Below are 16,264 nucleotides of genomic sequence, written 5' to 3' on the forward strand. Positions count from 1 at the left end.
TGGGATAGCACACTGGTTTGGTTATATATGAAGAGGAGCAGGAATGTACGTTATCTAATTCTTAACTTTTGAAATGTAAACTTGTATTTCTTTATATTTTCTGCGATAACCTGATTGGTTGGAGAAGACAGGGAGGGCTAACCCCCCTGTGATACTGTGTGGAAAATTGACATAAAAAGGAGACCTGCGTGCCTCCAGAGTTGTAGTAGTACCATCTTATTCTGCTGGAACATCTTGCTGTATGCTGTTGCCCCTAGCAATAGGGAAGAGTTCTCTTTAGAACTATTGAGCCAATAAAACATCATTGCCTCAAGAAGATTGCTTCATCTTGTGACCTACAGGGTTAGGCCAAACCTAGCCCCGTCCTCCGGCTGTCCAGGGAAGCACCTAACGTCTCCAAGTTCCGCCTTCCGCCAGCTACCGGTAGAGGCCTAGCAAGTGGCTAGTGGGGATTCGTCAGCACCACACAGGTGTGATAAGGCAGTGCGTCGGCACATACAGAGCAGAACCGTGGTTCCAAACGCCACGGCAGGTTAGGAGTTTGGTGGTGGCAGCGAGAACCCGCCCACAGCGTAGTGGGTGGAGTCAGTAACAGGCGGTTACTGACGGTAAGCGGGAATCCCCTATGTGGTCAGGCCTCGTGCGGCTTGACCTTCCATTTTGTGCGCAGTCAACGGGACGCGAAAGCGGCGAGTGCTTTCGTACGGTACCGTCCTGTCACACACACACTGCACCCATCACTGTGTATTAGCGGCGCTGAACCCATCACTGTGTACTAAAGACCCTGCACTCATCACTGTGTATTAGAGACGCTGCACCCATCACTGTGTATTAGAGGCTCTGCACCCATCACTGTGTATTACACACACTGCACCCATCACTGTGTATTACAGACACTGCACCAATCACTGTGTATTAGCGGTGTTGCACCCATCACTGTATATTAGAGACCCTGCACCCATCACTGTGTATTACAGATCCTGCACCCATCACTGTATATTAGCGGCGCTGCAACCATCACTGTGTATTACAGACACTGCCCCCATCACTGTGTATTAGAGACCCTGCACCCATCACTGTGTATTACAGACACTGCACCCATCCCTGTGTATTACACACACTGCACCCATCACTGTGTATTAGAGGCTGCACCTATCACTGTGTATTAGAGACCCTGCACCCATCACTGTGTATTAGAGACCCTGCACCCATCACTGTGTATTACAGACACTGCACCCTTCACTGTGTATTAGAGGCACTGCACCCATCCCTGTGTATTACACACACTGCACCCATCACTGTGTATTAGAGACCCTGCACCCATCCCTATGTATTACACACACTGCACCCATCACTGTGTATTAGAGACACTGCACCCATCACTGTGTATTAGAGGCTGCAATCATCACTGTGTATTAGAGACCCTGCAACCATCACTGTGTATTAGAGGCTGCACCCATCACTGTGTATTACACACGCTGCACCCATCACTGTGTATTAGCTGCGCTGCATCCATCACTGTGTATTAGAGGCTGCACCCATCACTGTGTATTACAGACCCTGCACCCATCCCTGTGTATTAGAGGCGCTGCACCCATCACTGTGTATTAGAGGCTGCACCCAGCACTGTGTATTAGAGACTGCACCATCACTGTGTATTAGAGGCTGCACCCAGCACTGTGTATTACAGGCTGCACCCATCGCTGTGTATTACACACGCTGCACCCATCACTGTGTATTAGAGGCTGCACCCATCACTGTTTATTACAGATCCTGCACCCATCGCTGTGTATTAGAGACGCTGCACCCAGAACTGTGTATTAGAGGCTGCACCCATCACTGTGTATTACAGGCCCTGCACCCATCACTGTGTATTAGAGTCGCTGCACCCATCACTATGCACTATCACTGTGTATTAGAGGCTGCACCCATCCCTTTGTATTAGAATTAGAAGCTGCACCCAGCACTGTGTATTAGAGGCTGCACCCAGCACAGTGTATTACAGACACTGCACCCATCACTGTGTATTAGAGGCGCTGCACCCAGCACAGTGTATTAGAGGCTGCACCATCACTGTGTATTAGAGGCTGCACCAAAACTGTGTATTACAGGCTTCACTCGTCACTGTGTATTAGAGGCACTGCACCCAGCACTGTGTATTAGAGGCTGCACCCAGCACTGTGTATTAGAGGCTGCACCCAACACTGTGTATTAGAGGCACTGACTGCACCCAGCACTGTGTATTAGAGACACTGCACCCAGCACTGTGTATTAGAGGCACTGACTGCACCCAGCACTGTGTATTAGAGGCTGCACTCAGCACTGTGTATTAGAGGCACTGCACCCATCACTGTGTATTAGAGGCACTGACTGCACCCAGCACTGTGTATTAGAGGCACTTCACCCAGCACTGTGTATTAGAGGCACTGCACCCAGCACTGTGTATTAGAGGCACTGACTGCACCCAGCACTGTGTATTAGAGGCACTGCACCCAGCACTGTGTATTAGAGGCACTGACTGCACCCAGCACTGTGTATTAGAGGCTGCACCCAGCACTGTGTATTAGAAGAATTAGATACAATAATCCGGTCCCGGCTGTCCGATCCCCCGCCTCCTCCGCCCGCCTCTACCCAACCCCCTGAGCTCAGCTCCGGAACATCGCACCTTGCCGTCCCCTGGAGTCTGGACCATGTGCTGCTGCTGCTCCCCATCCAGGCGCTGCCGGGTGCCGGTCACCCTGTTCCTGCTCATAACCTACTTCTGTTACCTGCTGCTGGGGGCCACCGTCTTCTGGGCCCTGGAGAGCGGGGCTGAGCACGACCTGACCCTCAGCTTCCAGCATGAGAAGTGGGAGCTGCTGAGGAACCACACCTGCATGGACAACCGGAGCCTGGAGCAGCTCATCACGGTGAGAGCCCGGGAGTCCATGATATACACATACTTACTAACAGTATACAGGACAAGAGGTGCATTATATACACACACTGACTGTACACTACAGGGGTCCATTATATACACCACACTGACAGTACACTACTACAGGGGGTCCATTATACACACACACTGACTGTACACTACAGGGGGTCCATTATATACACACACTGACTGTACACTACAGGGGTCCATTATATACACACACACTGACAGTACACTACAGGGGGTACATTATACACACACACTGACTGTACACTACAGGGGGTCCATTATATACACACACTGACTATACACTACATGGGGTCCATTATATACACACACTGACAGTACACTACAGGGGGTCCATTATATACACACACTGACAGTACACTACAGGGGGTCCATTATATACACACACTGACGGTACACTACAGGGGGTCCATTATATACACACACTGACGGTACACTACAGGGGGTCCATTATATACACACACTGACGGTACACTACAGGGGGTCCATTATATACACACACTGACGGTACACTACAGGGGGTCCATTATATACACACACTGACTACACTACAGGGGGTCCATTATATACACACACTGACTGTACACTACAGGGGGTCCATTATATACACACACTGACAGTACACTACAGGGGGTCCATTATATACACACACTGACTACACTACAAGGGGTCCATTATATACACACACTGACTGTACACTACAGGGGGTCCATTCTATACACACACACTGACTGTACACTACAGGGAGTCCATTATATACATACACTGACTGTACACTACAGGGGGGCCATTATATACACACACTGACTGTACACTACATGGGGTCCATTATATACACACACTGACTGTACACTACAGAGGGTCCATTATATACACACACACACACACACACACACACACACACACACACACACACACACACACACACTGACTGTACACTACAGGGAGTCCATTATATACATACACTGACTGTACACTACAGGGGGGCCATTATATACACACACTGACTGTACACTACATGGGGTCCATTATATACACACACTGACTGTACACTACAGGCGGTTTATTATATACACACACTGACTGTACACTACAGAGGGTCCATTATATACACATACTGACCAGTATACAGGAGGTACATTTTATATACACATTACACTACAGGGGGTCCATTATATACACACACTGACAGTACACTACAGGGGGTACATTATATACACACACTGACTACACTACAGGGGGGTCCATTATATACACACACTGACTGTACACTACAGAGGGTACATTATATACACACACTGACTACACTACAGGGGGGTCAATTATATACACACACTGACTGTACACTACAGGGTCCATTATATACACACACTGACTGTACACTACAGAGGGTACATTATATACACACACTGACTGTACACTACAGGGGGTCCATTATATACTCACACTGACACTGTACAGGAGCCCATTATATACTCACACTGACACTGTACAGGGGCCCATTATATACTCACACTGACACTGTACGGGGGCCCATTATATACTCACACTGACACTGTACAGGGGCCCATTATATACTCACACTGTACAGGGGCCCATTATATACTCACACTGTACAGGGGCCCATTATATACTCACACTGACACCGTACAGGGGCCCATTATATACTCACACTGACACTGTACAGGGGCCCATTATATACTCACACTGACACTGTACAGGGGCCCATTATATACTCACACTGACACCGTACAGGGGCCCATTATATACTCACACTGACACTGTACAGGGGCCCATTATATACTCACACTGACACCGTACGGGGGCCCATTATATACTCACACTGTACAGGGGCCCATTATATACTCACACTGACACTGTACAGGAGCCCATTATATACTCACACTAACACTGTACAGGGGCCCATTATATACTCACACTGACATTGTACAGGGAGCCCATTATATACTCACACTAACACTGTACAGGGGCCCATTATATACTCACACTGTACAGGGAACCATTATATACTCACACTGACACTGTGCAGGGGCCCATTATATACTCACTCTGACACCGTACGGGGGCCCATTATATAATCACACTATACAGGGGCCCATTATATACTCACACTGACACTGTACAGGGGCCATTATATACTGACACTGTACAGGGGCCCATTATATACTCACACTGACACTGTACAGGGGCCCATTATATACTCACACTCTCACCGTACAGGGGCCCATTATATACTCACACTGTACAGGGGCCCATTATATACTCACACTGACACTGTACAGGAGCCCATTATATACTCCCACTAACACTGTACAGGGGCCCATTATATACTCACACTGACACTGTACAGGGGCCCATTATATACTCACACTGACACCGTACAGGGACCCATAATATACTCACACTGACACCGTACGGGGGCCCATTATATACTCACACTGTACAGGGGCCCATTATATACTCACACTGACACTGTACAGGGGCCATTATATACTGACACTGTACAGGGGCCCATTATATACTCACACTGACACTGTACAGGGGCCCATTATATACTCACACTGACACTGTACAGGGGCCCATTATATACTCACACTGACACTGTACAGGGGCCCATTATATACTCACACTGATACTGTACAGGGGCCCATTATATACTCACACTGACACTGTACAGGGGCCCCTTATATACGCACACTGACACTGTACAGGGGCCCATTATATACTCACACTGACACTGTACAGGAGCCCATTATATACTCACACTAACACTGTACAGGGGCCCATTATATACTCACACTGACACTGTACATGGAACCATTATATACTCACACTGTACATGGAACCATTATATACTCACACTGTACAGGGGCCCATTATATACTCACACTGTACAGGGGCCCATTATATACTCACACTGTACAGGGGCCCATTATATACTCACACTGTACAGGGGCCCATTATATACTCACACTGTACAGGGGCCCATTATATACACACACTGTACAGGGGCCCATTATATACTCACACTGTACAGGGACCCATTATATACTCAAACTGACACTGTACAGGGGCCCATTATATACTCACACTGTCACCGTACAGGGGCCCATTATATACTCACACTGACACTGTACAGGGGCCCATTATATACTCACACTGACACTGTACAGGGGCCCATTATATACTCACACTGACACCGTACAGGGGCCCATTATATACTCACACTGACACTGTACAGGTGCCCATTATATACTCACACTGACACTGTACAGGGGCCCATTATATACTCACACTGTACAGGGGCCCATTATATACTCACACTGACACTGTACAGGGGCCCATTATATACTCACACTGACACTGTACAGGAGCCCATTATATACTCGCACTAACACTGTACAGGGGCCCATTATATACTCACACTGACACTGTACAGGGGCCCATTATATACTCACACTGTACAGGGGCCCATTATATACTCACACTGACACTGTACAGGAGCCCATTATATACTCCCATTAACACTGTACAGGGGCCCATTATATACTCACACTAACACTGTACAGGAGCCCATTATATACTCACACTGACACTGTACAGGGGCCCATTATATACTCACACTGACACTGTACAGGGGCCCATTATATACTCACACTGACACCGTACAGGGGCCCATTATATACTCACACTGACACCGTACAGGGGCCCATTATATACTCACACTGACACTGTACAGGGGCCATTATATACTGACACTGTACAGGGGCCCATTATATACTCACACTGACACTGTACAGGGGCCCATTATATACTCACACTGACACTGTACAGGGGCCCATCATATACTCACACTCTCACCGTACAGGGGCCCATTATATACTCACACTGTACAGGGGCCCATTATATACTCACACTGACACTGTACAGGAGCCCATTATATACTCCCATTAACACTGTACAGGGGCCCATTATATACTCACACTGACACTGTACAGGGGCCCATTATATACTCACACTGACACCGTACAGGGGCCCATTATATACTCACACTGACACTGTACAGGAGCCCATTATATACTCACACTAACACTGTACAGGGGCCCATTATATACTCACACTGACACTGTACAGGGAACCATTATATACTCACACTGACACTGTGCAGGGGCCCATTATATACTCACTCTGACACCGTACGGGTCCCATTATATAATCACACTATACAGGGGCCCATTATATACTCACACTGACACTGTACAGGGGCCATTATATACTGACACTGTACAGGGGCCCATTATATACTCACACTGACACTGTACAGGGGCCCATTATATACTCACACTCTCACCGTACAGGGGCCCATTATATACTCACACTGTACAGGGGCCCATTATATACTCACACTGACACTGTACAGGAGCCCATTATATACTCCCACTAACACTGTACAGGGGCCCATTATATACTCACACTGACACTGTACAGGGAACCATTATATACTCACACTGACACTGTACAGGGGCCCATTATATACTCACACTGACACCGTACAGGGGCCCATAATATACTCACACTGACACCGTACGGGGGCCCATTATATACTCACACTGTACAGGGGCCCATTATATACTCACACTGACACTGTACAGGGGCCATTATATACTGACACTGTACAGGGGCCCATTATATACTCACACTGACACTGTACAGGGGCCCATTATATACTCACACTGACACTGTACAGGGGCCCATTATATACTCACACTGACACTGTACAGGGGCCCATTATATACTCACACTGATACTGTACAGGGGCCCATTATATACTCACACTGACACTGTACAGGGGCCCCTTATATACGCACACTGACACTGTACAGGGGCCCATTATATACTCACACTGACACTGTACAGGAGCCCATTATATACTCACACTAACACTGTACAGGGGCCCATTATATGCTCACACTGACACTGTACATGGAACCATTATATACTCACACTGTACATGGAACCATTATATACTCACACTGTACAGGGGCCCATTATATACTCACACTGTACAGGGGCCCATTATATACTCACACTGTACAGGGGCCCATTATATACTCACACTGTACAGGGGCCCATTATATACTCACACTGTACAGGGGCCCATTATATACACACACTGTACAGGGGCCCATTATATACTCACACTGTACAGGGACCCATTATATACTCAAACTGACACTGTACAGGGGCCCATTATATACTCACACTGTCACCGTACAGGGGCCCATTATATACTCACACTGACACTGTACAGGGGCCCATTATATACTCACACTGACACTGTACAGGGGCCCATTATATACTCACACTGACACCGTACAGGGGCCCATTATATACTCACACTGACACTGTACAGGTGCCCATTATATACTCACACTGACACTGTACAGGGGCCCATTATATACTCACACTGTACAGGGGCCCATTATATACTCACACTGTACAGGGGCCCATTATATACTCACACTGACACTGTACAGGGGCCCATTATATACTCACACTGACACTGTACAGGAGCCCATTATATACTCGCACTAACACTGTACAGGGGCCCATTATATACTCACACTGACACTGTACAGGGGCCCATTATATACTCACACTGTACAGGGGCCCATTATATACTCACACTGACACTGTACAGGAGCCCATTATATACTCCCATTAACACTGTACAGGGGCCCATTATATACTCACACTAACACTGTACAGGAGCCCATTATATACTCACACTGACACTGTACAGGGGCCCATTATATACTCACACTGACACTGTACAGGGGCCCATTATATACTCACACTGACACCGTACAGGGGCCCATTATATACTCACACTGACACCGTACGGGGCCCATTATATACTCACACTGACACTGTACAGGGGCCATTATATACTGACACTGTACAGGGGCCCATTATATACTCACACTGACACTGTACAGGGGCCCATTATATACTCACACTGACACTGTACAGGGGCCCATCATATACTCACACTCTCACCGTACAGGGGCCCATTATATACTCACACTGTACAGGGGCCCATTATATACTCACACTGACACTGTACAGGAGCCCATTATATACTCCCATTAACACTGTACAGGGGCCCATTATATACTCACACTGACACTGTACAGGGGCCCATTATATACTCACAATAACACTGTACAGGGGCCCATTATATACTCACACTGACATTGTACAGGGGCCCATTATATACTCACACTGACACTGTACAGGGGCCCATTATATACTCACACTGACACTGTACAGGGGCCCATTATATACTCACACTGACACTGTACAGGGGCCCATTATATACTCACACTGATACTGTACAGGGGCCCATTATATACTCACACTGACACTGTACAGGGGCCCCTTATATACGCACACTGACACTGTACAGGGGCCCATTATATACTCACACTGACACTGTACAGGAGCCCATTATATACTCACACTAACACTGTACAGGGGCCCATTATATACTCACACTGACACTGTACATGGAACCATTATATACTCACACTGTACATGGAACCATTATATACTCACACTGTACAGGGGCCCATTATATACTCACACTGTACAGGGGCCCATTATATACTCACACTGTACAGGGGCCCATTATATACTCACACTGTACAGGGGCCCATTATATACTCACACTGTACAGGGGCCCATTATATACACACACTGTACAGGGGCCCATTATATACTCACACTGTACAGGGACCCATTATATACTCAAACTGACACTGTACAGGGGCCCATTATATACTCACACTGTCACCGTACAGGGGCCCATTATATACTCACACTGACACTGTACAGGGGCCCATTATATACTCACACTGACACTGTACAGGGGCCCATTATATACTCACACTGACACCGTACAGGGGCCCATTATATACTCACACTGACACTGTACAGGTGCCCATTATATACTCACACTGACACTGTACAGGGGCCCATTATATACTCACACTGTACAGGGGCCCATTATATACTCACACTGTACAGGGGCCCATTATATACTCACACTGACACTGTACAGGGGCCCATTATATACTCACACTGACACTGTACAGGAGCCCATTATATACTCGCACTAACACTGTACAGGGGCCCATTATATACTCACACTGACACTGTACAGGGGCCCATTATATACTCACACTGTACAGGGGCCCATTATATACTCACACTGACACTGTACAGGAGCCCATTATATACTCCCATTAACACTGTACAGGGGCCCATTATATACTCACACTAACACTGTACAGGAGCCCATTATATACTCACACTGACACTGTACAGGGGCCCATTATATACTCACACTGACACTGTACAGGGGCCCATTATATACTCACACTGACACCGTACAGGGGCCCATTATATACTCACACTGACACCGTACGGGGCCCATTATATACTCACACTGACACTGTACAGGGGCCATTATATACTGACACTGTACAGGGGCCCATTATATACTCACACTGACACTGTACAGGGGCCCATTATATACTCACACTGACACTGTACAGGGGCCCATCATATACTCACACTCTCACCGTACAGGGGCCCATTATATACTCACACTGTACAGGGGCCCATTATATACTCACACTGACACTGTACAGGAGCCCATTATATACTCCCATTAACACTGTACAGGGGCCCATTATATACTCACACTGACACTGTACAGGGGCCCATTATATACTCACAATAACACTGTACAGGGGCCCATTATATACTCACACTGACATTGTACAGGGGCCCATTATATACTCACACTGACACTGTACAGGGGCCCATTATATACTCACACTGACACTGTACAGGGGCCCATTATATACTCACACTGACACTGTACAGGGGCCCATTATATACTCACACTGATACTGTACAGGGGCCCATTATATACTCACACTGACACTGTACAGGGGCCCCTTATATACGCACACTGACACTGTACAGGGGCCCATTATATACTCACACTGACACTGTACAGGAGCCCATTATATACTCACACTAACACTGTACAGGGGCCCATTATATACTCACACTGACACTGTACATGGAACCATTATATACTCACACTGTACATGGAACCATTATATACTCACACTGTACAGGGGCCCATTATATACTCACACTGTACAGGGGCCCATTATATACTCACACTGTACAGGGGCCCATTATATACTCACACTGTACAGGGGCCCATTATATACTCACACTGTACAGGGGCCCATTATATACACACACTGTACAGGGGCCCATTATATACTCACACTGTACAGGGACCCATTATATACTCAAACTGACACTGTACAGGGGCCCATTATATACTCACACTGTCACCGTACAGGGGCCCATTATATACTCACACTGACACTGTACAGGGGCCCATTATATACTCACACTGACACTGTACAGGGGCCCATTATATACTCACACTGACACCGTACAGGGGCCCATTATATACTCACACTGACACTGTACAGGTGCCCATTATATACTCACACTGACACTGTACAGGGGCCCATTATATACTCACACTGTACAGGGGCCCATTATATACTCACACTGTACAGGGGCCCATTATATACTCACACTGACACTGTACAGGGGCCCATTATATACTCACACTGACACTGTACAGGAGCCCATTATATACTCGCACTAACACTGTACAGGGGCCCATTATATACTCACACTGACACTGTACAGGGGCCCATTATATACTCACACTGTACAGGGGCCCATTATATACTCACACTGACACTGTACAGGAGCCCATTATATACTCCCATTAACACTGTACAGGGGCCCATTATATACTCACACTAACACTGTACAGGAGCCCATTATATACTCACACTGACACTGTACAGGGGCCCATTATATACTCACACTGACACTGTACAGGGGCCCATTATATACTCACACTGACACCGTACAGGGGCCCATTATATACTCACACTGACACCGTACGGGGCCCATTATATACTCACACTGACACTGTACAGGGGCCATTATATACTGACACTGTACAGGGGCCCATTATATACTCACACTGACACTGTACAGGGGCCCATTATATACTCACACTGACACTGTACAGGGGCCCATCATATACTCACACTCTCACCGTACAGGGGCCCATTATATACTCACACTGTACAGGGGCCCATTATATACTCACACTGACACTGTACAGGAGCCCATTATATACTCCCATTAACACTGTACAGGGGCCCATTATATACTCACACTGACACTGTACAGGGGCCCATTATATACTCACACTGACACCGTACAGGGGCCCATTATATACTCACACTGACACTGTACAGGGGCCCATTATATACTCACACTGACACCGTACAGGGGCCCATTATATACTCACACTGTACAGGGGCCCATTATATACTCACACTGACACTGTACAGGAGCCCATTATATACTCACAATAACACTGTACAGGGGCCCATTATATACTCACACTGACATTGTACAGGGAGCCCATTATATACTCACACTGACACTGTACGGGGGCCCATTATATACTCACACTGACACTGTACAGAGACCCATTATATACTCACACTGACACTGTACAGGGGCCCATTATATACTCACACTGACACTGTAAAGGGGCCCATTATATACTCACACTGACACTGTACAGGAGCCCATTATATACTCACACTGACACTGTACAGGGGCCCATAATATACTCACACTGACACTGTACGGGGGCCCATTATATACTCACACTGACACTGTACGGGGGCCCATTATATACTCACACTGACACCGTACGGGGGCCCATTATATAATCACACTATACAGGGGCCCATTATATACTCACACTGACACTGTACAGGGGCCATTATATACTGACACTGTACAGGGGCCCATTATATACTCACACTGACACTGTACAGGGGCCCATTATATACTCACACTGACACTGTACAGGGGCCCATTATATACTCACACTCTCACCGTACAGGGGCCCATTATATACTCACACTGTACAGGGGCCCATTATATACTCACACTGACACTGTACAGGAGCCCATTATATACTCCCACTAACACTGTACAGGGGCCCATTATATACTCACACTGACACTGTACAGGAGCCCATTATATACTCCCACTAACACTGTACAGGGGCCCATTATATACTCACACTGACACTGTACAGGGAACCATTATATACTCACACTGACACTGTACAGGGGCCCATTATATACTCACACTGACACCGTACAGGGGCCCATAATATACTCACACTGACACCGTACGGGGGCCCATTATATACTCACACTGTACAGGGGCCCATTATATACTGACACTGTACAGGGGCCATTATATACTGACACTGTACAGGGGCCCATTATATACTCACACTGACACTGTACAGGGGCCCATTATATACTCACACTGACACTGTACAGGGGCCCATTATATACTCACACTGACACTGTACAGGAGCCCATTATATACTCACACTGATACTGTACAGGGGCCCATTATATACTCACACTGACACTGTACAGGGGCCCATTATATATGCACACTGACACTGTACAGGGGCCCATTATATACTCACACTGACACTGTACAGGGGCCCATTATATACTCACACTAACACTGTAAAGGGGCCCATTATATACTCACACTGACACTGTACATGGAACCATTATATACTCACACTGTACAGGGGCCCATTATATACTCACACTGTACAGGGGCCCATTATATACTCACACTGTACAGGGGCCCATTATATACTCACACTGTACAGGGGCCCATTATATACTCACACTGTACAGGGGCCCATTATATACTCACACTGACACTGTACAGGGGCCCATTATATACTCACACTGTCACCGTACAGGGGCCCATTATATACTCACACTGACACTGTACAGGGGCCCATTATATACTCACACTGACACTGTACAGGGGCCCATTATATACTCACACTGACACCGTACAGGGGCCCATTATATACTCACACTGACACTGTACAGGGGCCCATTATATACTCACACTGTACAGGGGCCCATTATATACTCACACTGACACTGTAAAGGGGCCTATTATATACTCACACTGACACTGTACAGGAGCCCATTATATACTCACACTGACACTGTACAGGGGCCCATAATATACTCACACTGACACTGTACGGGGGCCCATTATATACTCACACTGACACTGTACGGGGGCCCATTATATACTCACACTGACACTGTACGGGGGCCCATTATATACTCACACTGACACTGTACAGAGACCCATTATATACTCACACTGACACTGTACAGGGGCCCATTATATACTCACACTGACACTGTAAAGGGGCCCATTATATACTCACACTGACACTGTAAAGGGGCCCATTATATACTCACACTGACACTGTACAGGAGCCCATTATATACTCACACTGACACTGTACAGGGGCCCATAATATACTCACACTGACACTGTACGGGGGCCCATTATATACTCACACTGACACTGTACGGGGGCCCATTATATACTCACACTGACACTGTACAGGAGCCCATTATATACTCACACTGACACTGTACAGGAGCCCATTATATACTCACACTGACACTGTACAGGGGCCCATTATATACTCACACTGACACTGTACAGGGGCCCATTATATACTCACACTGACACTGTACAGGAGCCCATTATATACTCACACTGACACTGTACAGAGGCCCATTATATACTCACACTGACACTGTACAGGGGCCCATTATATACTCACACTGACACTGTACAGGGGCCCATTATATACTCACACTGACACTGTACAGGGGCCCATTATATACTCACACTGACACTGTACGGGGCCCATTATATACTCACACTGACACTGTACGGGGGCCCATTATATACTCACACTGACACTGTACGGGGGCCCATTATATACTCACACTGACACTGTACGGGGGCCCATTATATACTCACACTGACACTGTACGGGGGCCCATTATATACTCACACTGACACTGTACGGGGGCCCATTATATACTCACACTGACACTGTACGGGGGCCCATTATATACTCACACTGTACAGGGGCCCATTATATACTCACACTGGCACTGTACAGGGGCCCATTATATACTCACACTGACACTGTACAGGAGCCCATTATATACTCACACTGACACTGTACAGGAGCCCATTATATACTCACACTGACACTGTACAGGTGCCCATTATATACTCACACTGTACAGGGGCCCATTATATACTCACACTGACATTGTACAGAGATAGAATGATAATATAATAATATAAGATAATATAAAACTATAATAATAAACGTTTCCAGGCCATACTGTACCTTGTGCCCGGACAGTGGTTCCAGGACTTCTTCTCACTCCGTGGTCTTTAATATTAAGATCAGATAATCTTTAATGCCCCGGAGTTTTTGTCTTTTATTGTTATATGATATCTACACATTACTGAATGTATCTGATGCTGCAGGATATGTACCAGTTATATTGGGGTAATTATCACCTCCTGCCTCTAATCTCTGACTGAACATATATACATTAGATATAACGTACAGTATTACTCCTATTGTTTGTACTACAGGATGAATGTCTTGTGTATTGGTGAGTATGGCGGGTGTGTGACAGCGGGGACTGTGCGCTGTGACTGTGGGGGTGATTCAGAACTGATCGCTGGGCTGCTAATTTTGCTGTCCTGCGTTCAGATAGTCGCCGCCTCCGGGGGGAGTGTAAATTCGCCGTGCAAGTGTGTGATCCTATGTGTACGCCAGGCTGTGTGTGCAGTCTGTGCCCAGGACTTACTCCTCCAGTGCCATCACATCAGGCTGATCAGGGCCGGAGCTGACGTCAGACACCCTCCCTGAAAATGCTTGGGAACGCTTGCGTTTTACTGGACAATCCGAATAAACGGTCAGTTACCACCCACAAATGGCTTCCTCCTGTCAATCACCTTGAGAACGTCCGTGCGATCGGATTTTTCGCACCATCCTGACGCTGACCAGCGATGCGCTTTGTTGCTGTCCCCCGCACGTGCGCATTGCGGTGCATACGCATGCACAGTTAGGACCTGATCATCTGCTGTGCGAAAACGCACAGCTTCGTTCAGATCTGAGTCACCCCCTATGTTATGTAATCACCTGACATTTCTTTG

At 47.0% G+C, this 16,264-nt stretch overlaps 1 protein-coding gene across 1 annotated transcript in view; it reads left to right on the plus strand.

Moving 5' to 3' along the window:
* Positions 1–2,475: 2,475 nt before the first annotated feature.
* Positions 2,476–16,264, plus strand: part of KCNK17 (potassium two pore domain channel subfamily K member 17) — a 98,528-nt gene continuing 84,739 nt past the window's right edge. The window contains exon 1 of the mRNA XM_063918842.1: positions 2,476–2,909. Coding sequence (XP_063774912.1) covers positions 2,691–2,909 — 219 coding nt within the window. The 5' untranslated portion in view covers positions 2,476–2,690. The remainder of the gene's footprint in view (positions 2,910–16,264) is intronic.

This window comes from Pseudophryne corroboree, chromosome 4, assembly GCF_028390025.1.
Source record: "Pseudophryne corroboree isolate aPseCor3 chromosome 4, aPseCor3.hap2, whole genome shotgun sequence".
NCBI lineage: Eukaryota > Metazoa > Chordata > Amphibia > Anura > Myobatrachidae > Pseudophryne > Pseudophryne corroboree.